Source organism: Acartia tonsa, chromosome 13, assembly GCF_053477335.1.
Source record: "Acartia tonsa isolate MP-2025a chromosome 13, ASM5347733v1, whole genome shotgun sequence".
Lineage (NCBI taxonomy): Eukaryota > Metazoa > Arthropoda > Copepoda > Calanoida > Acartiidae > Acartia > Acartia tonsa.
The window spans coordinates 40526080-40553521 of record NC_137272.1 but is presented as its reverse complement, the minus strand read 5'-3'; the positions used below and the strand labels follow the sequence as shown (position 1 = coordinate 40553521).

The following is a 27442-nucleotide window of genomic DNA, read 5'->3' as shown; positions in this document are numbered from 1 at the left end:
ATGCTGTAAGAAAAAATCTTTGATAATTTTGCTAATTCTATTGACACTCGTATAAAAAAATGGCTAAAGTGTACTTTTACTATTCCAAAGGAACACTTACGTACCCTCTGAATGGCTTGGGTTGTACCCCAGGGGGTACATTACACCAAACAGACAACAGGCATTTTGAAAGTATTATCTATAATACAAAGTAGAATGAGATCTGTCCGTCCGTCCGTCGTTTAAGATTTCGCTAACCACTGAACCGATCGGATTCTACTCTTCTGGGTATATACCTATTGGTCCTGTGGTGGTTTTAAGCTATTTTCTCCCCTAGAGGCTAGGGGCGAAGCCGCTAGTAATAAAATATAATGTAATGAAAACTAATATTTTTGACTGATTAAAAAGTTTTCGACAAAATCTTACATTTGCCAGCAATCAAAGTGAGAATATAAAAGCTCTGAGGTTAAGACTCATTTATAATCTATTATACTACCCCTGTACGCCCTGGTGAAGATTAGTAAAAATAGTAACTCTAAATCTGTGCGTATAATATTACAATATGTCCCCGATTTTTTGGGAAAATTTTTGGTAATTCGAGACAATTTGAGCTTTGTCTCTCGTATTTCCTTAACCCCTTCTCATTATTCTCAGGAATGGAGTGGACATTAGATTGTTTATTTCATTAGTCCCCAAAGTTTTTCTTATTTGTTTGCTTTACTACTTTGGGAACTTTTATTGAATTTTGAATGGTTGGTGTTTTAATTTGAGTGTCCAAATGTTTCAACCTCTAAATGTAATCTACAGAAGGGGTAATTTTTTGTATAATCATTGGGGATGTTTATCAATTTATCGGCCATTGTCTTATCCCTTTAGATCCCTGAATCTCTGCTCATTATTCTACTGTTTTTAACAGTCCCTTGACAACTAAAGTTTTATATTTAAAGTAGGCGAAATAGCAGAGATTGTAAGGGATAAGACAATGGACGATAAAGTGATGATAATCCAAATTACCTCTTGTTTAGATTAAAGTTAATGGTTGAAAAGTTTCTACACAAGATATCAAGATAACATCTAAAAGACTATCAACTCTGTGCATTGTAATGGGTTGCATCCTTCTGTAGTTTAAGACATTCTCCTTACGAATACTTTTAATAACTCGTTTAAATGCTTTAAATATTCAACCTTAGTATAAAACCTTGAGTCAACCCCCTTTTTAAAAAAATTACCCCTTGTTGGGGGTTGTGGGGGGTGTATCTCTTCCCCCATACACCTGTTTTCGTTTAGCCATTCATTTTTCATTCCTATGAAATGTGTATTATAGTTTTTACGGAAAAACGGACAGTTAATATGATAAAAATCTGTATTTTAATAGTAGCTTCAACCCTAAAGGAGGGGGGGGGGGGCGAAAGTGACACTTTTTGAAACCAAAACTAAGTCAACGAAGGAACTCAACTAAAAAAAGAGTTACAGGTCTGAGATTTTGCATGGCAGTTGCTTTACAGGGGTATAATATGAAACTGTGAAGAAACGGCGGCGCAACCGCCGAAAACCGCCGTTTCCCGCCGAAATTTTTTTTGCCTTTTCTCGGCGGTTTTCGGCGGTTGCGACGCCGTTTCTTCACAGTTCCATATTGTACCCCTATAAAGCAACTGCCATGCAAAATGTCAGACCTGTAACTCTTTTTTTAGTCGAGTTCCTTTGACTTTTAGTTTTGGTTTAAAAGGTGTCACTTTCGCCCCCCCCCCCTTTATTTACTTCCTTAATGATAAAAACAAAATTACCCATTTGTAGGTGAAATTATCGGTTGAAAAGTTTGTACACTGCTCGTTTGATCCAGCCAATCAAGATTCAATAAAAGTACCCTACAAATGAAAGAGCATGTTTATTAATTAGTTGACCATACCCTCCATAAGACTTAAACCAGACAGACTTACACCTTACTTTTTTACTTATTCCATATCCATATCTATAAGAATATTAGTTAGTAGACACCTCCTATATGGGTGCTAGTTAACATTTCTTTATGGTGTCAAAATAAAACAACAAATATCTTTCATTTTTAAAAAAAAATTTACTATATGCATTGTTTATCAAGTACATTGCTCTGAATGCAAGATTTGTTTATAAATAAATGAATTAGTACGCTTACAGTGGCTTTGCATGACTACTTTCCATTCAATCTTTCAATTGTTTTTTTGTTTCTAGTTAATAATTTAGCTATTTTTAAAATTGGATGTATTTTAAGAAATCCCTTACAAGTTAACATCCTTAACCCCTCCTCTCCCCCCACCCATTTTTCAAGCCCCTCCCCCTAATTTTCTTCTGTGTTTCCCTTTTATCCCCACTCCCCCCTATTCAATAGAGCGTAGAGTAAGAACTGTGAAATTAATGTTTACTATTTATGATTTGTACTAAATAGACGCATAGAAACGCCATAGAACGGAAAATTTAATATTTTTCAATAAATAATGCTTTCAAAACTTTTTAATGTAGTTTTAAATTGCTAGTTGCTGCGTCCCTAGCCTCTAGGGGAGGACGTAAGTTGGTAAAGAAAATAGCTCAAAACCACCTCATTATGTTTATAAAGCTTTTCTAATAAATTACAACTCATTCGGAGCGGCTTTTTCCGAGATCTTTAGCTTCTGACTAAAATCTTTACTGTTCTATATATTAAAATTATAGGCAATTTTTTTATAAGTTATTTTCATGAAATTCAAATTTTTAAAGATTCTTTTAAAGATACTCAAAAACTACATGGTTTAAATCTTTTATTGCTGCGCTTATGATATTATTGTCATCCTTGTTATTTATTATTATGAGCTTAATGTTTTAAGCTAGATTTATGTTTGGTTAAACTTATAAAGCAAAATATTGACATACTAGTTATTAAACCGCTGAATATCAGAATAATACCTAGAGGGAGTTGATTTAACCCCCATGCCCAAGTCCACCGTTTAAAAAGCAACATCATTAACCTTTATACCTTTATTTTTTCTTTTCTAATCGGGGAGGGTTGTCCCTCCCACCGCTCTAATTGAATTAGCCTAAAACCTTCCTATGACCATTTCTGATATTTTCTCTGTAAAAGATCCCATTTGGTAGAGCGGTTACTGAGATCTTTGTCTTCATAGAACAAACATTATTATACTTAGTATTTACATTTTCAATGTGACTTTGATTCCATGATGTCGATATAATGCAAGCACCTAGAGTTTAACAAGGGCGTACAATGAATTTTGACACTAATGACTTTAGGAATTCAATTGTTTATCATAAAGGAAGGGTATTTAGTACCTATTTGCAATAACACAGCTTCTAGAAAGTTCTCCCCTTGGGGGGGGGGTGTACATTTACAAAAATAGTTTATTTATATAGTTTATGTTTTGAATATCTCTTAAACGTTTAAACAGTTGTTAAGTTTACAATTTTCAGTAAAGCTTTGTTTTGGTCATAGTAAGAATATTCATGGGGGTGAATAAAGGGCTATTAAACCACCTTTTGATATAAGCTACTTTAAAAGTTAAATTACTTGATCTCTTTTTTTTCCGTGTTGATGGATTTTAAACCCTACAACACCTTGTTACGCTTTCTAGCGTATGAAATCTATTGTAAAGTCATAAAGCAGGGTATTTAGTACCTATTTACAATTTCCTCTACATTCAAAAACATGGATTATTCTAATATTTAAAGGCTTGAAATATTTATTTTTATTGATAATACCTGCCAAAATACAAAACTATATTATTTGGAACATTTTCTAATCGCCTTTTCCCGTATTTTAATTAATAATATTTAAAATAAATTGTTTTGTTATTTGCTGTTATTTCTATTACCTAGTTATTTTCACAGTTTACATACTATGAGTTTAATAATCATGTTCAAAAAAAACTTTTTTATCAATGATTCTTAGGATGTTAAGGCATTATTGGGCAATATGCCTAGAATCTTTAAGTTGGTAGTACGTTATATAAATATTCTTTATTTAAAACGACATATTTCCATAATTTTTTTGTTCTGAATTAATAATAAGGGTTTCTCGTATTCATTCGAATCCGGTGGATAGGAACCGGTTTTCATCCATACGAAAAAACTATGTCTAGCATCGTATTATATCCAGCTTTCTACGAATATAAAAATGTACAATTATAAAATTAAAACCAGTTTTTATAGCCCCGAGGTTCCGCGGAAAGCTGTTTATAATACGATGCAAGAAATAACTATTATTTTTTTATATTTTAAGTTTAGCCATTTTTTCTTTCAGGTATTTTCATTTATTATTCGACTTTAAAGTATAATTTACTTGTTATTAGGCTAGGTTAAGATGTTGTAAGTAGGATATTAAGTTTCAATAGTGTAAACATTACACAAAATTAAAAGAAAACAAGGATGTCAACATCCTTAAGTAGCATAGCGAAGGTTTATTACAAAGAATTAAAAAATATATATATTAAACTAGGTATCAATTTTAAGAGGGATACTACAATGAGTATGTTATTCTTTAGATCTCTTAAATGCGCATTTTTGGTTTACTTAGGTAAGGTTTAAGGCTATTTTCCAATTGCCAAGTGATGCTGTAAGATTTTGATAATGTCTTTGTTGTCAAACTGACATGCAATTACGATTGTATACATATTATGTCGAATTAACATCATTTATATCGACTATGGGGCATTAAAATATGGGCTTGACTTACATATTATCTACATTACTTTATTTGACTACATACTTGAATAGATTCACTAAATTCACAAGCTATTAAGTAGTAAGATTTTTTGGTCTAAAGCTTTACATTTCAATAGCTACTGAACTGATAGTTCTACTTTTATAGGAGCCTCATACAGGTCTCGGGATGGTTTAAGGCTATTTTATTGTTGATTTTAAGCCTTGGTTTGTGTTTATGCTATTTTAATGCACTCTTTAAGTTATAACCCCCTTTAAATACAGAGCCCCTAGATGCTAGGGGCGCAGACGCAAGTATATAGTGAGTAAACCAATCTAAAATAATATATTTTATGTCTATTTTACTTTTATAAATTATAGAGTAGCTGCGCTCTTTAAAATTGAGAAATTCAAGAGAAGAAAGTTGAGAATAAAATAAACAGTTGATATAAATATACAAACAATATTTTTACGTTTAAACTGCTTCCCCTTAGGCCAGGAATATGGGGATAAGTAATAAAGTTAGTACAAGAATGCGAAGCTAAAAAAGATCATGGATGGACAAACGGACAAAACGAGTTTTACAGCAGCTGTTTAGTGATTATTAAAAGAGAGAGAGAGAGATAGAAAGAAATATATGTCTTTTTATAGCACGAACGACTAAGTTACCAGTAAATGATACACTGGATGCTCGTTGATAGAGGGAATCTTCAAAAAAGAAATCATCCGTTTATATTCATATGTGCCGAAAAATTACGTAATTAAAAAACTAATAGAGTAAAACACTAGATGGAGAAAGGGTTAAATAACTGTATCTCCCCATCGCAGTGTCTTTGTGCCGACTCTTAATTGGATCATTGAAAATCGGTTATATTAACAAAGCCAAGTAGCAGGAAACAATTTGGTAGCCGGCGAGAAAGGTCATTAAAAAAGGAGGGAGGTATTTATTTGTATATACATCTATACTAAATATGTTTTTCATTAATCTGATTATTATTATTACCATAATGATAATCTTATCCCTAACCCCTGATTCCCCATGCACCCGTGGATATTTAGAATAAATGTTTTATTTATCTTTGACATGACGCAGCCCCTCATACACACACTTTTTCAAAGCTTAGCTACAATATAATCACTCCCGATTGGCAGTACGTCTTGTTGGATTGTCCTACAAAGAACAAGGCTGCTATTAGCCCTACAACCTGCGTGGTTCGAACCTTTAACAATGAACTAAAATTTCAAAAAAAAATCCAGTGTTACTTATATGTACACGTACCGACATAGAAAGGGCATAAACTTTCTGAATTTTATTTAATGTAGCTTTGTTTATTATGAATAAAGATATCCTTGTTGGTCTTACTGAAAGATTTATGTAAAATATGGATTATATTAGTCATTTTCTGTCAATTCTTTAAAAAAATGTTTATAAATATGCTTCGCATGTATATCGTAATAAAGGTTCTGATTAGCTTTTTTGCGAGGTTTAAAAACTTATATTTTAAAGTAGGAAGTCCTCCAAAACTAGGTTTGTTAGTTGTACTAGTTGCTGAGGTAAAAATAATTTCTTAAGAACACAAATCACTATTCTTGTTAATTTAAAAGTTCTCCCCATAAAACCTATGCCTGTTAGTTGTACTAGTTGCTGAGATAATGAATTTCTTCTTAATAATACAAATTACTGTTCTTGTTAATTTAAAACTTCTCCCCATAAAACCTTTGAATGTTAGTTGTATTAGTTGCTGAGATATAGAATTATTCTAAAGAACACAAATCACTGTTCTTGTTAATTTGAAAGTTCTACCCATAAAACCTATGCCTGTTAGTTGTACTAGTTGCTGAGATAATGAATTTGGTTTTAAGAATACAAATTACTGTTCTTGTTAATTTAAAAGTTCTCCCCATAAAACCTATGACTGTTAGTTGTACTAGATGCTGTGATAAAAAGGATTGCTCTGAACTTTATTACCCAACCAGGCCATCAACTAATACTGACACAACCATGGGCGGTGGGGCTACAAAATATCAAACAAAATTGGAAGAAAAAACTTGTTGGGTATTTTAACCACGAAAGGAATATTGTGCTCTTAGGGAGTTAAACAATCAAAGTAAAAAATTTTTTAACCTATGAGTGAGATAACACGTTTATAAAGTTTGGGAACTAATGTAATTTTCCTCCCTCCCCACCTTTTCTGTATTTTTGTAGCCCCTCCACCATCACCCATTCACTTTTAGCCCCTCCTGTGCCAATTAAAATCAGAAATGAATTCGATTTTCAGGGGATAAAAGTGCAGACTTGGGGTGTGCGTATACTTCTGCACATTCACTGGTCGCCAACGGTGTCTTTCAGATAAAACAAACATTACATCAGGTTTTCTTTTTGATTAGGATAGTTACCATGTGTTGGGATGCCAAAAATGTAAAAAATAACATCCGAACCGTTCCTTCTTGGAAGAAAATGCAAGAAAAAAACCTGACGTAATTTTAGTTGAAGACACCTTTTGCAACTAGTGCATTTTAAAATCATTAGAACAGTAAAAACTGCTCCTTCACATAAATAAGTATCTTCTTGTATTTAGTTTCCATTGAGTCTTTTTTGCGAATATATTTAATAATATGTGGAAGTAAATGCACACTCTAGCAAGCCAAGGTGGCAGAGGGCGTAAATAACACAAATAAATAAGGGCAGATAAGACAATTAAAAAGGTACTCAAACCCTTATGTTAATGCAAGGATTATTTAGCCTTTTCAAAGATTTAATGATACTGATTTGAAATAATATTCTATTTTTCAACACTTAAAAAAAAGTGCATAAGCCATAAATAACCAACTATCAAGCACCAATTAGTTAGATAAATTATTATTGTTCTGAAAACTACTAAATAAAATAGGATGATTTTTTCAGATATCTGTCATTATATCTTGTCTAAAGCTAAAGATCCCAGAAATTGCTGGTCATAATGGGTTCCGGGAAGCTTTATTATTGTCTTTGGTTGATTTTAGGCTATTTACTGAACTCCTCGGTCTACCTTAGAGGCTAGGGGAGTAGCAACTAGTTTTAAGAAGAAAGGGGAGAAACAGAACAACGGATATTAAGTTACTGATGAACGTACAGACAACCCTATCTATATAGAAGCTGCGCTTCTTATAAGAAAAAAAAGCCAGCTTCCCTGTAGCTAAATGTATTGGTCATGACTTAGCAGAGATTGTTTAACAAAAGCTAATATTTAACGGGCATCATTTTTTTATTTCGAGGTGTTTACTCAAAACAGTAAAAATTATCTATAAAATGTAAAACTGAAGTATTTTTAAGTTAGTTAAATAAAGTTAGTTAGGAATATATAACCTGTTTAATACGTTTGTTTTGAAAATGCCATATTAATCTGTTACTGAAACAATCTATTAAGTTTAAAAATTAATCATATTGGCTATTTTAATGATAGTTTTTGTGTGTATTGTATAAACATGTAATATTTATATATCGACGCTATATTGAGTCAATAAATCATGTATTTACAGATAGATAGCCTTAATTTTTAATGCTCTGCTGGACAAGGTTTGTTTAGCTGGTTGAAAATTAAAGGCTTTGTTGATAATAGTTATTTATCGCATCGTATTATAGACAGCTTTCCGCGTTAAATGAAGAATTATAAGATTGATTACAGGTTAGTTGGCCCCGTTGGGCCATAGGCCTGGGCGAACAAAACTGCTATAATTTTCTAAATTTTAGAAAATTGTCTAGAACAAGATACGATACATGATTTTCAGTATGGCTAAGAAGCGGTTCTAAACCAACTATCAATCGTTTTAAAACCATTTCGACATAAAATAAGATTTTTTCAGCTCAATGTGCTTATGTTTGAATGTGTTATTTTTTACCTTAAGTAGACAGTCCTTGCTATGAAACCTTAATTTTCAATGGTTAGATTTTTCAATTGAAAAGATATTATTTACAGGCATATGCTCTATTTCAATTTTCGGGGTATTTAAACTCACAGGTTTAAAATAACGCTTTTTATTAAAGGGGGGAGGGGATGTGTCAGAGCCCCCCAAACTATATTTTTTATTAGGACTAATAGAAGGCATCCATATGTTTTGATGTCTAATACTTGAGGTAATTTTCAGGGGTTTTTTTTGACCCAAGGACAGTAAAAAATGATAATCATGATCATTTTTAACATTTAAGGGGCCTACGTATATGATAACGTTGTTCTAATAATGAATTGAATCTATGATATTGCCGTTTAAGAGAACTTATTGGACGCATCCAATATTAACAGGTGTTTAGGATTCAAAACCTCTGGACAAAGGTTTTACAAATAAAATCAATTATCAATTGATATATGGTCAATCAAAATTCTTCACCATAATTAACCATAATAAATGTATTTTATAGGCGCCTTAATTATATATCAATTTAGAGATTTGAAGAAAAAAAATTTCGTTGGGGAGGGGGAGGGGAGGCTTGATTCTTCCTTAACCTACTATATAAAATAGCCTTAAACCTGGCCATGTTCTATTTTCAAATTTCTTAAAATTAATCAAAAGAAACGCACAAATTAATAATTTAATAGGTTGTGTGATTTTCTAATTTTATACTTATGACAAAATTTCTAGGGGTTTTAAATATAGATAATATATGAAAAAAAAATAATATTACTGAGTTTTTGGTACATTTTAATGACAGAACAAATGTCAAATATTGACCATGTAGTTTTCAAAGTATGATACCTTATGGACAAAGCTCGATTAAGTCGTTGTTAACATATATTCATCGCTGACATCACTCAAGAATAAACTTCATACGTCAACGATACGATTTTTTTTTTCAAAAGTAGTTAAATGAAATATGCTCTTCTGTATACCCTAAATATTATATCAGCGTAAGCCTTAATTTGAAATAATTGATGTTTTTTAAAGGCGAAGCTTTTCTATAATTAGGGTCGGTCCGTCTTTACGTCTGTAACGGATAGCTTTTTCGTTAATTTAGGCATGTTAGAATTGTCCTATCGATTTCAAACTTTACAAGGCGATTCCTGTAGTAGTTAGGTACGATTTAGAAAGCGTAGCAACTCTATAATCGTTACTAGAATGTCCGTACGTCCATTTTAAACATGTTGATTTTCAACTTTTTTAATAACTAAATTTGTATCAGATAAAATTATCCGATTGATCTGATTTTTTGAATACTGATTCCTAGGAAAACAATGTACAATATTATAAGCGAAGCATCTCTATAATCAAGTCCTAAAAATGTAAGTATATCCATAAACATTATCCTGTATCTAGCAGTTTTTCAACAAATTTACTTTTAATTTTGCTTCGACTCTTAAATATTTATATTCTGATTATTCAGTTCTGACACTATACAAGTGTTAATGTCATACCGTTTCAGTGCTTCGCTTTTATAGATGTTGTCATCCTTGTTTTATTATAAGGGGGGGGGGGGGGAGTTCTGACACATTTGCGTAAACGGTGAGTATAGGCTTTATCTTTGGACTGAGAGGATAGGTTATTAGGGATAAAATCATTCTTATATGATGAATTTCCCCCAGATTTAAGATTTTTTGGATAGGCCTCCAGGTTCCGGAGCTCCAGGCCTCCAGGTGGTCTCTGTACAGGTAAAAATGAAAAATAAATTTTTTTTTTTAAAGTTACAGGTCAACTTATAAAACAAAATATGCATCTTTTTTAATATTATTCACATATTTGAAGAACAAATATGCATATTTTGTTTTATAAGTTAATTTTTAACTTTAAAATTTTTGTTTTTTTTCATTTTTACCTGTACAGAGACCACCTGGAGGCCTGGAGCTCCGGAACCTGGAGGCCTATCCAAAAAATCTTAAATCTGGGGGAAATTCATCATTTAAGAATGATTTTATCCCTAATAACCTATCCTCTCAGTCCAAAGATAAAGCCTATACTAACCGTTTACGCAAATGTGTCAGAACTTCCCCCCCCCCCCTTATTCTTTGTTACGATTTTAAAACAGTAAAATACCAAATATTAAAGATGTATAATAAAAATTAAGAATAGAACTTTGATTATAAAACTGGTAGGAAAAGCAGCATGAATTATAACACAAAGCTTCCCCGTAAATTACAGAACTATTATACAATCGGTTTCCGAGATCTTGTAAAAAATACGACTGCTTGCATTTTATTCATATGACAAAAGTTTAGGATTTTATATTAAAAATCGTCGGATCATGGAAAGAAAACGAAGTAGCGGATTTCGTCATATTTTCACAGTAGCTTTTAATAGGTTAGGTATATGTTAATGATTATCCCGCATTGGCTAGAAATAGGAGAAAAGCTAATAAGAAAATACGACGAAACCCGCTACTTAGTTTTCTTTCCATAATTCAAATCTTCTTATAGCTGCGCTGCATATTGATTTGATTGCCCTTTGCTTTTAAATAAATGCCTTTTTCCATAAAACAATATAGGAAATGCCTTTAATGCTTCAATTGTCATAAAATCAAATTGAACAAAAAATCTTCGAATGTTAATTCTATTCATTAGTAAAAGATTACCTAAGGAATTAAGGAGCAGCCAAACACCTGTTTATTTACATTTTTCAGGGTCGCCACCCCTTTCCTTTTTTTATTGACCAAACCCCGCCCCCTTTAACACCTCCTAAATTATACTCCCCCTCCCCTCTCCCCGATTTTTATTTTGGTTTTTAACCCTTTTCTTTTTTATATTGTGATTTTAAGGGGTTTTTAAGAATTTACTATCTAGTAGTTTTATTTCGATGTTCATATAATGCAGAAAATATTACGAATAGCTAAAAAAAATACACGTATTTTGTTTGAAAATTCTTCATAAATAAAAAAAATAATCATTGTTAAAACAAAATTGTTGTAAACCTTTATGTGAGTGTACTTCATTAAGCTGTTATTTTAAATGCAATTTTGGGGTATAGTCCCTTTCGTGGCAATGCCTCTTAAGGGGCGTTTCGTCGTATTTTCACAGTAGCTTTTGAATTCTTTAGGTTAGGTTAGGTGATTGCCCTGTAGGGTTATAATTTAATTGGCCCCGCAGGGGCTAGAAATAGGAGAAAAGCTACTGAATACGACGAATCGCCCCTTAAGAGGCGTTGCCACGAACGGGACTGTACCTTAATTTTATACTTAGTTTAACATTTCTTTCTCTACATTCCCGAAACACCCCGGAGTCTAATTCTGGTTTTATCTCTTTTCAATCTTTTCTGTCGTCTTGTGATTTTAATTGTGTCTACGTCTGATTATATTCAGGGCTATTACGGGATAAGACAATTGACAATAAGATGATGATTATCAAAATTATCCCCTTTGCAGATTCAAATTATTTGTTAAAGAGTGAAACCAACCAATCAATATTTAATGAATTTTGAGCGAACGAACAAAAAGGGGTTAAAAAATTTGGGTACTAGTGTAATTTACAGTTCAATGTTCCCTTCCTCCCTGTATTTTATTCAACAGCGCAGCTACTCTACAACTTAGATGTTGTCCGTTAACGCCATTAAGACACAGGGAGGGAGGGATCATTGGAAAGTAAATCATACCCAAAGTTTTATAACCTCGATACATTTTTTTGGTACTTTTATTTGATTGTGATTGGTTGTTTCCAAAGTAGTGTTAGAACTTTTCAAATAATATATTTAACCAACAGATGAGGTTTATCTTGTTAATTATCATTGGGGATGTATATCAATTTATCGTTCATTGTCTTATTACATTAACCAATATCGTATTATTTTCTGCTTAGGTATTTAATTTAAAGAGTAGCGCCACTAAAAAGAGGGAGAGGGAAAAAATTCACTGATAATGTTGAAATAAATATTCAACGCTGTATCTAAAAACATTGAAGTCCACTCATCGTAATTGGTAATTTTAAAATCCAGAAAAAGGGAAAAACAAATATTTATTCAAATCTAACTTTAAAATACTGACGTAGCCTATAAAATAAGTTAGACCATTTAAAAGATTGATTCATTTGACTAACAACATAAAAATTAGTTTAATTAAAAACCATGTATGTTTAGTCTAATCCATACATGGTTTTAAATAATAGCTCTCGCATCGATTTCTAAGAAATCCCAACAAAAATCGTCCAACGCAATTGTTATGCTATTGCAATTTTGGTAAGGCTACATTTGATTTTAAAAATAGTAATTTGAATTCCATTATTTTATAATCTTATAGGTTTCCTTTGATATATCGGTAGATATATTCACTAAAAAACACAACCTAATCGGTACAGTGTTTTGAGAGATCTTATAGTTCAGACAGACTTCGTCTAACATTACAGAGGAAAAATCATTATTATGGATGGACAATGACGTCTAATATAAAGTTTTTTTGTGTTTAATATTGAAAACTTTAATCTAGTGATTAAATTCGTAATAAATACACAAAAAAAGTTTCAAGTCCCCACTTTGAACTTGCAAAAGTTAAATAAGTATTTCCTTGCCTTTTGCTATTAGAGTAAAGGTTAAGATTTTACTACTTTTTTTTCTAAATAATACATTAGGAAATTGATGTATATATTTGATAGTGCTATGATAATTGATGTGATATATTTCCTATTATGTGAATTTTAGAGCTGAGCTTTCATTGATGTTATAATCCTTGTTTTGCTAGATTTTAACCATTTTTCTGCCTGTATATCTAGATATGTATACAAGCAGGCCTGCAGGCCTCCAGGTTCTATAAGACCTCTAACTCTTTAAAAAAAAATTGACTTTGATTTTTACTTATCCAGAGACCACCTGCAGGCCTGCAGCTCCCGAACCTGGAGGCCTATCCAAAAAATCTTAAAACTTGGTAAAATTTATCATATAAGAATGATTTTCTCATATAACCTATCCTCTCAGTCCAGAGATAAAGCCTGTACTCACTGTTTACGCAAATGTGTCAAAACTTTCCCCCCTCTTATATATCTGTTAGGTAGATGGATAGAAAAGGTGAAATGAAATGGAGGACTGTTTATCTTTCTATCAAATTATCTATCTACTACCTAGATAGAAAAAAAGATAGATAGTGGAAACTTTAGACTGATGAGGGTGCAATGTCCACCGAAATATATTTCAATAATTAGCTGGGAAGTATCAAAGACTTTTTCACTTAGTGAATTTATCATTAATTATGACAATTTGATGCCTTTTTTCTTGGGTATTTGTCTATCTAGGTAGCTATCCAATAGTATATCAATTAGATTAGTAATAGATAGCTAATAATGATGTTTTGATGGCTTTTACATAGGTGGCTTTCTGTCTAGATATCCAATTATGTATCTTGCTGATGGGCAGCATTGGAATTTATTTGGTAGGAGTAACTCAATTACAATGTTTTGATAGCCTATAAGTATACACTGTAAGCTGTCTATCTTTCTGTCAAAATATATATCTACAAGATAGAAAGATACATTGTTTAATTTAGTAGGAGTAGCTAAATCTACAAATGTAGATGGCTATCTATCTTCTATCTACTAATCTAGCTATCCAATTTTCTATCTACTAGTTAGAATTATATAAATACAAATTGTAAAGGCATCTTCAACTATCCATCTATCTTTGAGCTAGTAAAGACTTTTTACCCAATGAATATGGTCTAGATAAAGATTTAAACTTTATAAACATTAAAAAATACCTAACAAATGTAATTTTATTGTTAGTTTGACCAAAATAAATCTTGTTATGTCCAAGCCAAACCACGCTAAACTTCTTATAGGCATTCCCCATCTTATAATCTTTCTTACTCTTTCTCTCTCTCTTATTTTCTTTCTCTCTCTCTCATGTTGAGAATCGTTAGTTTTAGTGTAAACTGAAGTTTCTATAAAGCAGTGGTAAATCGTTATCAAATAAAGCTTATATCTCCAAATCAGCCCCCTAAAAAATGAAGAAATAAATGGTTAATGTAGAAATGTTACCTATATAGGCAGTATATTTTCATTTTTTCTGTTCATTCTTTGAGACAGATTTTTTAGGTCTACAAAAAAAATAAGACAGAAGGCTCTACAAGAGACAGAATTTTGAATTATTAAGATATTAAAAAATCATTATATTGGGGAGATTTAATGGGTAAGCAATTTTAGAAAATTTAGCTTTTATGTAATATTGACATTATTGTATGCCTCCTATAAAATTGTGTGTGTGTGTATCTCCACCCCTAAAATGACGGACTACTAATTGTTCTGTCACACACATTATATCACGATTCTCACCAACCACCATGAACAGCTCCCTCCCCCCCTAACTGGCAAAGGCCCAATACCATCCAAAAAAGCCTCCCTGGTGGTTACTTTTGGACAAACACCTAACCCTTTTTTCCGCCTTATTTGGGTGTTTTCGCAAAAATTATAATATTACATTTTAGCAATGATCGGTATTTTTTCACCTATAATGTATATAGTTTATAGGCAATTGAAAGAATTGAAGTTTTTTTGTTTGAAACTAAAGATCTTGGAAATGGCAGGTTTGATAATATTGTTCTTTTTTGAAAACCTTAATTAATGCCATTTAGTGGTTTTAGGCTATAATTTCTGACACTTAGTGTATAGGGGCGAAGCAGCTAGTATTATTTATTTAGTACAAATATTTTTTTTGCTCATTACATAGCTTTTTGGAAGGTTTTACTTTTAGGCTTTTTTCCTGACCTTTTCCCGCGAAGGGAGGAATGTGTTCTTTTAGCATTAATACCTATTACCTAAGTCATTAGGTATTTGGCTCAATTTTTTTATTACTAAACTTTACTGTTCTAACTTTGTATTTTCTGTGTATTGAATGGACATACAATTTCAATTATGAAAGGGTAAAGAAAAAGGCACATTTATGGGGGGAGGGAGAGGGTGTAAATTGTTAGTAAGTTAAAAAAGAGCTGAAAACACGACTCAAAAATGCCTTCTCATTTAGGATCATAATAGATATATGGTTATTTACTTTTAGAGCCTCTCAACCAATTATATTCTAAGATGCTTTAGTTAAAGGGGAAAGAGAGAGAAAAGTGGTTAATTTTTAATACCTAGTTATATACGGGAAAAAGGCGTTAGAAAATGGCTAAAAATGTTTATAATATTAACAATTATAACAGCTCAGGATATGTGTATGTATGTATGTCTGTCTTTGTGAACCAAAAGATCTCTGTAATTTCTGAATTGATATAGTTCTCATTTACAGTATAGCTTCTCAATGGTCCTGGGAAGGTTTATACCTATTTTGGGGAAGGGTGCCACCACCCTCCCAAGAAAAATCACCGCTCATTTTTTTTATTTAGAAAAAAAAATTGAATGTGGGAGTATTCCTCTACCCCAAGTGCCTCTAGGAAGTTTAAGATAAATTCATTTATGCTTAATCTTATTGTAAGATAAGATACCTGTCCCTATATTTATGAATCTTATATAGTTTAAGTTAGCTCAGGGGTATACTAATGGGGTAAACAATGGTTGAAAATTAACCCTAAATCATAATGAAAAACAGACAAAAACAAAGTTGCTAACAAATTGAAATTGCTCGGGCTAGACATGTGGAAAAACAGCTCGATATTCAATGTTCTAAATGATATGTTAATATTCAATGACAACCAACCGTTTGATGACAAAGTTATGATAAGTTGTTGATAGGCTAAGGCATTTCCCAATACTACAAATTTGACATATCTAATAAAAAAGCAGTAGGTACTAAGCTTGAAGCTACGGCCATTTTCTTTACTGTCATTAACGTACAAATAAACATACAGACTAGGTATTATATTTAAAGTGTAGCTGTTCTACTAAAATTATTCTTTTTAATTTTGTCCGTAATTAACCCTTTGTATATCTCTAACACTTAATGTGCTAACTAGACACACACACACATACACACTCACACATACTTACACACATACACACACACTCACACACACATACACACTCACACACATACACACACACTCACACACACATACACATATAACATGGGCATATAAGAAGTTATAACTTGGGGCTTTTGCATGCCACTGCTCCCTGGATTACGTTTTAAAGGTTAGGAAATAAAGGTCCATTTCTGGAGATGAGCTGCTCTTCATATATTTTAATTTCGTCTGTCGTGTCAATTTATTGCATATGGAGTAATTGAAAAACTAAGAATGCAAAAAATACCATTCTAAAAAGAAAGTAATTGAACTGGTTTTAGGTTATTATTTGGGTTAAAAACTGGTTAGGAGAGCCCAGATTATTAAAACAGCATAAACTGCCCTTTATCATAAAACCTTCATTTATATTATTGCGAATATGAAACACTATGCAGAAGTTTTCAACCTTTAGGAAAGTTAATCCTTGCTTCCTCTTGTTTATCAGTATTATGTGCAGGGAGGGAGGGGTTTTAATTACACTGGTACCCAAAGTTTTATAATATTATTCGTTCGATCAGAAAATTTTAGTTTTACATTTTGATTGGTTAGTTCCAAATTAATTGTGTCCAAACGTTTCAACCAATAATTGTACAAAAGGGGTAAATTTGTTTATCATTTGGGGATTTATATCTAGTTATCATCCATTGTCTTATCCCCTAAGATCCCTGTGTATCTTTCTAAGGGCAAAACATTTCATCCTAAAAATTAGGGAAATTCAAAGTTTTCATACTGTAAAGTTAGGAGTTTGATTGATTTTTTTGGATAATAACTGCCATTAATAAATTAAGGAAGATCTTTGATTTTTTCGCCAGTCAAAAATGCTACTTTCTTCTAAATTTTGAAATATATACCTAAAAGTTTATCTTTAAAATAAAAATCCTTAAAGAACTTTTAAGTATTAAACCCTTGAATTTAACCTACAAAAAGTATGAAATTATTAGTTATAATTCAATTAAGCATTGAAAATGATTATTGATAAAAAATGGTAATTTTTAAATATTAGGTATGTTCTCTATTAAAAACGAGCTTGTTGAAAAGGCCATTTTTACATCAGTGTTTGACGTAAATTAGTGTTTCTTGGGATAATATCTACCTTACTGAACCAATAACTTTTGAATAATCTTGCTATTTTCTAGCCACGTCTTTTTGTTAACCAACAAAGTCAAATGGGGGCAGTAACACATAGCTAACAAGATGGAAACAAGGATGACAACATCTATAAGTAGCGAAGCACAAAAAATCGTGGTATGGACCAACGGACAAAGTGAGTTATAAAGCATATGTTTAGTTGTCCTTACAAAAAAAGAAAGACATAGTATAGTTACAAAACCTTAATAAATTAGTTTTATGCCTTTAAGCATGATTGAAAGAGAGGCGGACAAAATAATGAATGGACTAGATGCGCTTTTGTCATGGGAATCTTCAATGAAAATTTTAGCTGTCTATTTTCAATAGCAGCCGAGAAAATCATATTTCCCCCATAACGTTAGAGACTGACTAACGGACAGACAACTTAAGTTATAGAGTAGCTACGAGAAAAAAAGTACTCGCAATGCTAAGCATTAAAACCCCTTGTTTATTGTATGCTGTTATTGTTGTCAACAAAGAAAGAAAACTACATATCAAAGGAACTGTAACATTTTAGAAAAATTTGAGGTTACCATGTTTTCTGTAATTGAAAAACATTTGTATACACTCCGACAATGGAAAATGGAAAAAATACCCTTTCTTTAAAATCTAATTCTAAGATTAGGTAACTTTAATTTTTAACTAGGATACTTTTAATACCTATAAAAATAAAGTACAGCATTATATGCGTAAATTGCAGAGAAAAAAAATTGTATTATTAAAAAAAGGATATCTTTGAATGGCCGCAAAATTGTACGAAAAACAATTTTTAATCTTTTTGTCATGGATTAACAGATTTAGAGTAGCTGCATATCCAAGACGCTTTTTAAAAGTTTTTCAATGACTTTAAAAATGGTTTATTTTTTAATGAAAAAAAGGGAGGATAAAAAGAAAAGCCTAAAAATACCAAAACAAATTAATGCTTTTTTTGGGGCATTTTATAGTTTTTGATTGTTTAGATAAAAGGGGTGTTTTTTATTAAATGAATTAATGGCATTTTCTTTACTTTATTTACTTTAAAACAACATTAAAGTTTTTTTTGTTTGTTTGTCTGTTGAGATCCATTAAACCACTGAACCGATTGAGTTATCCAATTTAGAGCAGCTACACAAAGGCCCCGTTTGGTTTAAGGCTATTTTACTATTTAATTCAAGTCTTTAGAAGGTTTTAGACTGTTTCTATAACTCTTAATGCTAGTGACACTTTCAATATTATTGCATTGCGGCAGTTAAGAAAAATCGACCTTAATATAAAGCTTCTTTATTTTTCAAATTCGCTAATGAAAAAGATGATACATCTTTTAAAAAGTTTTTTGACTAAGAATTATAAGAACTGACATATGGACAGACAGACACTAGTTATAGAGTAACTATGGCAATGGATATATAATATGTGGATATTGTGACAGGGGAATTTTTGTCCTCAATTTAGGTTGCTAATATAGTCTTTAGATATTGATCAATACATGCCTCCGTTGTCAGCGGAGGGGATGGGGGGGGGGATATCTTTGTATTAGCCAGATGAGAGAAACATTTTATCCATTTAGGTTTCTAGTAAAGTTCTTAGATATTGGTCAATACGTTCCTCCATGGTTGGAGATTATCGTAATAATAGCCAGATGGAAGAAACATTTTATCAGGGTATGCAAGAACCTCTCATAATATCCACGTATTCCATATCCATTACTGTAGAGCATAAAGGAAGTAGCATCATTTGAAAAATAAACAAATTCTCTGACCTCTAGACTAAGTAGTGTTAAGTGTTTAGATGTTTTGGTGGTTTGGTTAGGTTAAGTTCGGGTTTATCACAGCAATATTGTCTTTTGCTACAATTATCTATAATACAAAGTAGAACGATGTCTGTCTGTTTGTGTGTTTGTCTGTTTGTTTGTAGCGAAGGATCTCGCTAACCGCTCAACCGATCGGGTTCTCCTTTACAGGGTAGCTTCTCATAGTTCCCGGGAAGGTTTATAACTATTTTCTTGGGGGGTGGGACACCCCCAACCCCCCCCCCCAAAAAAAAAAAAAAAAATACCCCTCCCCAAAAAAATTTTTTTTATTAAATTTTTCTTTTAAATCTAAAATTTTAATTGGTTTGATTAAACCTCTTGGGGCAAAGCCCCTAGAGGCTAGGGGCGAAGCCGCTAGTCCTTTTAAAAAGTATTAGGATGTGTGTAAGTGTGTTTTTTGTGTACCGCTGAAGCAATATGGTTCTCCTTTAAAATGATTCTTCTTGTATGTCACTAAAGACCACTGAAACCCTAGGGTCGAAGGTTCTACAATTTTAGAAGATTTTAATAACGGTTCTGGGCAGGTTTTAGGCTACCTAAACTGCTCAATTTTTTTACATTGTTTTCTTTTAGAATTTTCGCTGTTTAAAAATTGACGAATTTAACCATCTACCTTTTCTTAAGGTAGCAATGCAAAGAAACTAACACGCATACAAATAAACAGACAGACACACACACACACACAGAAAGCCCTATTCAAAGAAAGATTAAAATCAGACATTTTTTGTAACGGTTGGTTTTCTTTAATAGAAACTCAATATTTATGTTTTTATTTAGAGCTTTTTCCCTGTTGGGCAAAAATAGATAAAAAACACTTTTAAAGTAACTACAAATAAAATGTCCCGCATCCGCTTATTGTCGGGGAAATATTGGGTTTCGAACCTCTGCCAAAATTGCTTCTCAAATAAAGTCGTTAATATTAATACCAACTGCTATGTCCTTAATCCTTATACTAAAGTAACAGGGTGTCTGTTTGTCTGTGTGTCTGTTTGTTTGTACCGAAGGATCTTGCTAACCGCTGAACCGATCGGGTTCTCCTTAAGAGGGTAGCTTCTCATAGGTCCCGGGAAGGTTTATAACTATTTTAGGGGAGGGTACCACCACCCTCTCAAGAGAAATCTCCCCAAGAAAAAATTCCCCCCCCCCCCCCAAAAAAAAAAAAACATCTAAAATAATAAATTGGGTAATCAAATTCTACTCTCCCCTCCTCAAGTGCCCCTAGAGGCCTCTAAGGGCGTAGCCGCTAGTAGAAAGTAAAGGGTGAATGCATAGACCCAAAAGGTTATTTGTAATCAGGGATCTTAATGGATAAGACATTAAACATTAAATCAGAGAGGGAGGGAACATTAAACTATAAAATGAATTGGTACCCAAAGTTTTATAAACATGGTTTCTCGTTGGTTACTCAAGGATTTAAGTTATTTATTTATCAAAAATTTTAAGCCAACAAATGAGAGGACTTTTCTATAAAACAAGTTAATAACTTTTATTACTCTTCTACGTAGTTATGGATGTTGTCATCCTTGTTTTTTTCTTAAACGACCTCTATTGATTATTTTCAAAGAATATTTTACCTCTATAGATTTTTTTATGAATAGTGACTTTTCCTTTGAAATGTTATACATTAACTGTCAGAAAATGGACAATTGAAGACCGACAGATATATAGAGTGGCTTCGCTCCTTGAAGTCTATTTATAGGGTGAAATAATAATATCATTGATACCCATAGAGCTGCTACTATTCTTTATTAATATTCCTATTGTAGGTTTTTTTTAGAATTTTACTCTACACCTGATGGTGAACATACAATACTGACAATGAAAATTTAAAAAAATAGCTAAATCTAGTTTTCTTAAAAGTATTTCTCATACTTTAAAATGTGTCCTAGATTTTAATAGTATATCCAAGCGCAGTTTAAAGGATAGAAAACTACTAATAAGGGTTTTTGGATTGTTTTTTCCTAGAAATCTTTGGATTGTTTTGTTCATTTTGGGGACTGGTTTTTAGTTGTTTTATGGGACCATAACTACACCTGAGCATTTAGTAGACTTGGACATGGGGGGGGGGGGATATTGTTCTGTTTTAAACTAGGGGCGGTGGGGGGGGGGGTCAAAATAAGATGCTTAAATCTGTGCAAGGGGGTGTGGTATTAAAGTGTGAAGGGGGAGGGCTTAATAAGTAAAATTGGGGATAAGGATTTATACGTTAAGGATAATATAATTAATTTGATTTCTATTTTAATGTTTGAATTGCAGATTTGAATATTAGGTTAATAAATAAATATGCCTTTAACTTCTTTGTTTATTGACTGATGTTTAAGTATAAATATAAAATAACATAAATTTTCTTTACTGCTATTAATTTTATCTAAAATGCAAATTAAAACTAGCATCTTATTCGTTGAGGTAGAAAATAAGTAGACTAAACCACCCCAGGGTTTAAATCTAAAAATGAATTAGCTTAAAACTTTCCCACCGGGACTTATGTGAAGCTTCCCTTTTAAAGAATATCCCAGTATTAATTAAAAATACTACTTAATTTAACATGGTATACAAGAAGTTGAAAAATAATATATGATATTTTAGCTTTTTTCCTTTTTTTCTATATTTTGTATAAACACTGTAAGTAGAATTAAGGGCGCTCAAACCCCATAGTTATGTCTGGCATGGATTTGATTTTTTAAAGGCTAGTCTCCAAATCTTAAAAACCATTGTTTTTTTCTGATTATGCTATTTTTTTTATAGATTTATGTAGCTTCAAGTGTCAAATTGTTAGCTGTTTCAAAAATAAAAAAGCTACCTTTAAAAACCATAAGAAAAAAGTAACATGCTGTCTAACTATCTATCTATCTATGTATATGCTCATTTCTCTTAACAGGTTGAGGAGTTAACCTGTTGTTTGTACTGCCCCCCACCCCCTCCCCCTAGTGCCACCATTTATTGCCCTTGATTCTAATTTTTCCCTACCCCCACCCCCCTTTTTACCCCTTTCTAGTATTAACCCCTTTCCCTTCAAGTAGCACTTACCCCCGCCCCTTAATGGGCATAACCCTCTCATTATTACCCATCAACCCCTCCTCTTTTACACCCCATTTTCACCCCCTAATGTCTCTCCCCACCACCCCTCCGGTAATTTCTCTATGACCCGTTCCCCTTACGTCCCTTGTTTTATCAAGATTGGGGGGATAAAGCGTAGACTTGAGAGAGAACTCAATTTCAGGGGTAAAATATTCCCTTAAAAAACTGGAAAAACAAAAAATTTTCTCCACTAAAATTATTAATGATAATTAATGAAATGTTTTATTTTCAGATTAAATAATGAGCGAGAAGAATTTTTGCCTGACGACTATTTATCCCTGTTCAGTGTTCGGTCCGAAGAATTATTCACTTTAGTTGAGGAAAGTAGCCAAACGGGAACACACACACGTTCATTTTCCCCTACATTTTAAAAAAAAACTAGCGGCATTAAGACATTTATCGTAGCTTAAATATTAATAAATAGTTTTTATGTAAAGTTCTCTTTTAAAATGTGATTTTTTTAACGGTTATAAAGTTAAGTGATAAGTTTATTTTGGTGGATTTTTTTCTGAGCGCTTTTTGGTGGCAAAAATGCGCGTTTTCATCAGCTAGTGTGTGCACATACACATAAACGCGCGCTATGGCCACAATTACTGCGCACGCGCAGCAGGCTGAGCAACAACAAAATAGCAGCAGCAATAATAACAATACTAGCTCTAGCAGCAGTTGCGCAGCTACTACAAATGATATTCCCAACATTGTAACCGAATGGCTCACTTTTTTACAGGTACACAGATTTTATTAAGGGCTGTGCGGTTCTCAACTCATATCAACAACAGCTGTGCAACAGTGTTTTCCAACAGCAGCGGTGTTAACAACCACAACATCCCCCCTTCTTACTGCCAACAGTTTTCTGCTTTCAACAGTTCAACTCAACTCATTTAGAGCTAATTAAAGCTTGTAATTAAGACTGTTTATATTGTCTATCTGAGGATATATAATAGATAGATATATATCGGTGTGTTTTCTACCCTCAGACCACCTATACAGGCAAATTAAAAGACTCAAAATGTTTATTTTTCACCAAGTAAAGTAGCAGTTACAGTAAAAACCAGAGGATGTGAAAAATTATCCCCCTGTCTGTCTGCCTACCTTCTGTTATTTTACTATTAGTTAAAACAAACTGGACAATTAGTGTGTTTTAGCAAAGCCGACAAAATGCCGACTGCGGCCGATTCCGGAACCGGGACGGCGCCGGAAGAATTTTGCGCCGACGAGGTGAAAGTTTTCAAGGATGAGGGCGAGGATGAACAAGAACAGAATGCGTCCGAGAGTTTGCAGGCGGAGCTGCTGGAGGAGAAAAGTAGTCTGATTACAGAGTCGGAGACCGGCAAGGTTGGTGAGTCTAGCCTCCGGCCCGACCTGGCCAACCCGTTTATGGCTGGTTTTAATCCATTTAGTATGGGCTACCTGAATCCTTATGCTTCATTGTCATCATTTTTGCCGGATCCTTTGGGATCCCCGCCGCCAGCCCACATGCAATCGCTGCGGGCGCTGGGAGCCGCACAACGTGGCCTTTACCCGCCCTACCCCTACCCATCACTGGGCATGGAACAGTTGGCGGCTGCCTGGCATTATCAGCAGGCGGGACGCGCCAGTATGGGCTATCCGTTTGGCCTACCTCCAACTTCTTTGGCGGGTAGACTGCCTCCAGGCGGATTTAGCCTGCCTGGCCAGGGGATACCTGGATTCCCGCCCTTTCATCCTGCCCATTCGCCTCATCACATGAAGCAGGAGTATGACCGGCCTCCTGGTCTTATCCCCCATCCTGGAGAGGAGAAAGATTCCCCGAAGAAGAAGGAGCCGCATATTAAAAAGCCGCTGAATGCTTTCATGCTGTACATGAAAGAAATGCGGCCGGTAGTCCAAGCTGAATGCACCCTGAAAGAATCTGCGGCCATTAATCAAATCCTGGGCCGCAGATGGCACGGTCTGACCCGCGAAGAACAGGCTAAATACTACGAGAAAGCGCGGCAAGAGCGGCAGCGACACCTGCAGATGTACCCGCACTGGAATGCCCGCGATAATTACCGATTCGGCCAGAAGAAAAAGAAGCGGAAGCGCGATAAGTCTGACGATCCTGCGGCCAGCATGAAAAAGTGTCGGGCCAGGTATGGTCTGGACCAGCAGAACCTGTGGTGCAAGCCCTGCAGGCGGAAGAAGAAATGTATTCGTGTGCAGATGTATCTTGCTGGCAGGACTGAACAGGAGATTGAGAATACAAGATTTGACGAGGAGGGAGAGTGTATTCCGCCGTTGCAGCGGAAGAACAATGCCTCCGGCGGCGGGAATCATGACAGTTCTGGCCGTGTTTCTGTTAGCAGTGCAAACCATCTACCGCCGGCTAGTTCGGCGGGCAGCTTTACATCCTCCTCCAACCGGTCTGACGAAGGCGGCAGTCCTGCTAGTCAAGGCGAGTCCTCCGTTGGTATTTGGTCCCCCGCCACTCCTGGCGGATTGAGTCTACCTAGCCTCGGTTCACCTGCCAGCATAGCCTCCCCGTCAACGCCAGGCGGGGGTAACGGCGGCGGATCTCACACATTTGACGATTCCTACCGCCATCCTGGCAGCTCACACCGGCCTGCAGCAGCCCACCGCCCGCCAGTCGGCACCGATCCGCGGGACAGCAAAAATCCGCTGTCAATTTCAAGCTTAACCAGTAGTCATTCACGGGAAAATTTAACGGGGCTGGGTAGTCCCAGCAGCCACCACCACCATCTGGCCGCCCTGGGGAGTAGTCTGGGCGGCGGGGGTGGCGGTTTGGGCGGCGGCATGATGGGTTTAGCCGCCGCACATCACCAATATCACCAATCGCTGATGCAGCATCACAATATTCAACCAGTTGCCGTTAATGAACACAAACCGTCCTTGCTATGATAGAATAGCCCCTAACCTGACTCAAACCTACAAACTACAAGGAACTGTTATAATTATTATGAACTATATTACAAGTAGCGCAGCTACTCAATTTTGCATATTTTTATTTTGAAAAAAAGATGAGATAATCGTGATACTAGTTGTGCCAAAATAACTCATCTGTTAGTTATTTTTTTATGTTTTTCAAAATTCGAATTTTCCAACCAGTCTTCCAATTAAAGTGCCATGTTGTTGTTGTATAGCTGAGGATATAATTGTCCTTGTTACATTTTTCTGACAGTTTGTCTAAATAAGGATTTCCTAAGAGTTTTTATGTGTTATAGAGAAGTAACAAATCCGTCCATATTTAAATATTTTTATTAGACTCATATGGCTTTCATAAAGATTTTTTATTTCTGTTTATTTTACTCAAATTCAATAAGTTTATGTTAGAAAATTTTAGTTACCCTTTAGATTACCTAGGTACCCCAAAAAAGTGTTAGAACAACGAAATTCATGACGTTTAATCAATTTTTCTCATGAATTTCATATTTAAAAGTTAAGAAATTCGTTGCCCTAATACTTTAATTTTTTCCTTAGTTAAATTTTATTTCTTATCTTCAAATTATATAAATAGAAAAAATTCTGTTTTCGTCGATGAAAATAGTTTTGAAAATTAAGGTTTTTTTAAAGTTTTGAATTCTAGTTTTGTGTGTAAAATAATTTTTATTTAAAAATATTTTCTGTGATATCTTCTCACTGATCTCTGTTTATTTTCATTAGTTTTTTTTTTATTTTGAAAAGGGGGAAACTTAAGGGTATATTTGCCATTATAACCCTTTTTAGTTCACCCCTTCTTTCATTTCATGTATCCTTTTTTGTTTTCATTTTAAACTAACGTACAAAAATGGTTTGTTTAAGCCATTTAAAAGAAATTTCTTTAGCTGGATATTTTAATTAAAAAGACAGTTTATTACCTAATCAATTAATCAATTACTGAGTGAATCAATTTGATCTCAAAAATTAAATTTTGTTGACTTTATTTTAAATCAGAGAATAAGTGTAGATTTTTTTAAGGATTGAGATTTTATGTTAATATGTTTGGCTTTTAAAGATTGGGCTTTTATTGATATAATAATGATCTCGGGGGTTTATATTTCTTTTTAAGCCAGAATATTAATTTTAAATCCAGTTCTTAGCGTTTTTAAGACAATATCGTTTATTTTTATGGCATCTTTTTTATTTGTTGCTTAGTTAAATTTTATTTTTTTTTATTTTTTTATCAAAGTTATGTGAATAAGTAGAATTTTTAGCCTTAATTAACTTCTTGTTTATATAACTTTGATTTTCCCCTTTTAATTTAACATGGATGTGTAATTGTATCTTGAATTTTTATTTCTTTTTAACTTTAATTTAAAATTTTTTAATTTAATTTTTATTTAATTAAAAGTCTCTGAAACTTATCTTCTCATCCATGCAGATTATTAGTTAAGGTTTAGAGACAAACATTCGCACATCAAAGCCTCTTTGATTTTTATTTATTTCATTTATTTTTTTATGGAGTTCAATGTTTTGGTGCTTAAAGGATTTTTTTTCATTTTAATAATATATAATTTTTTAAAATCTATGATTAACATTTTTTCAAAAATCCTATTAGTACTTAAATATTTGGACTTCTGCCTTTTTTATTTTAAGTTAAATATTTTTGTAATAGTCTTTTTTTTTCTTTTTAAATGTTTGTCTCGTAACCTTACCGGGGAATGGCGTAAAAAAATTTCATAAAAAAATATTTAAATTTTGTATTAGAAAAAGTGCCTGAAAAAAGCATAGGTAATTATCACTTAATCATTATTTAGAGCATTATTTTAAAATTTGTTATTATTATTTGTATTATTAAAAACTCTGGAAAATTGAAAATAAAGATGTTTTCAAAGCTACTAGATTTTTGTTTTTTTCTTTATTTATTTAATTTTTTTTTGTAAACCTTTTTTGTTAAAAATGCCAGCATTTAGCCATTCCCCGGCTGCGAGGTTCGAGACCCAACATTTCAAGCAAGTACGGGCAGGGCAGGGGTG

General features: G+C 33.3%; 2 protein-coding genes across 2 annotated transcripts in view; both read left to right on the top strand.

The window, feature by feature from the left end:
• The first annotated feature begins 22724 nt into the window (after positions 1-22724).
• LOC145304235 (uncharacterized) overlaps positions 22725-27442 on the top strand; it is a 292443-nt gene continuing 287725 nt past the window's right edge. The window contains exon 1 of the mRNA XM_080146075.1: positions 22725-23238. Coding sequence (XP_080002201.1) covers positions 23092-23238 — 147 coding nt within the window. The 5' untranslated portion in view covers positions 22725-23091. The remainder of the gene's footprint in view (positions 23239-27442) is intronic.
• On the top strand, positions 23233-27307 carry LOC145304236 (protein pangolin, isoforms A/H/I/S-like). The gene has a single exon (XM_080146076.1). It carries the CDS (start codon positions 23670-23672, stop codon positions 25386-25388), a length of 1719 nt encoding a protein of 572 aa, XP_080002202.1. The 5' UTR covers positions 23233-23669; the 3' UTR covers positions 25389-27307.

Bases quoted from the DNA above. Each gene is read 5' to 3' on its own strand.
- LOC145304236 (XM_080146076.1), top strand. From the start codon at position 23,670: ATGCCGACTGCGGCCGATTCCGGAACCGGGACGGCGCCGGAAGAATTT.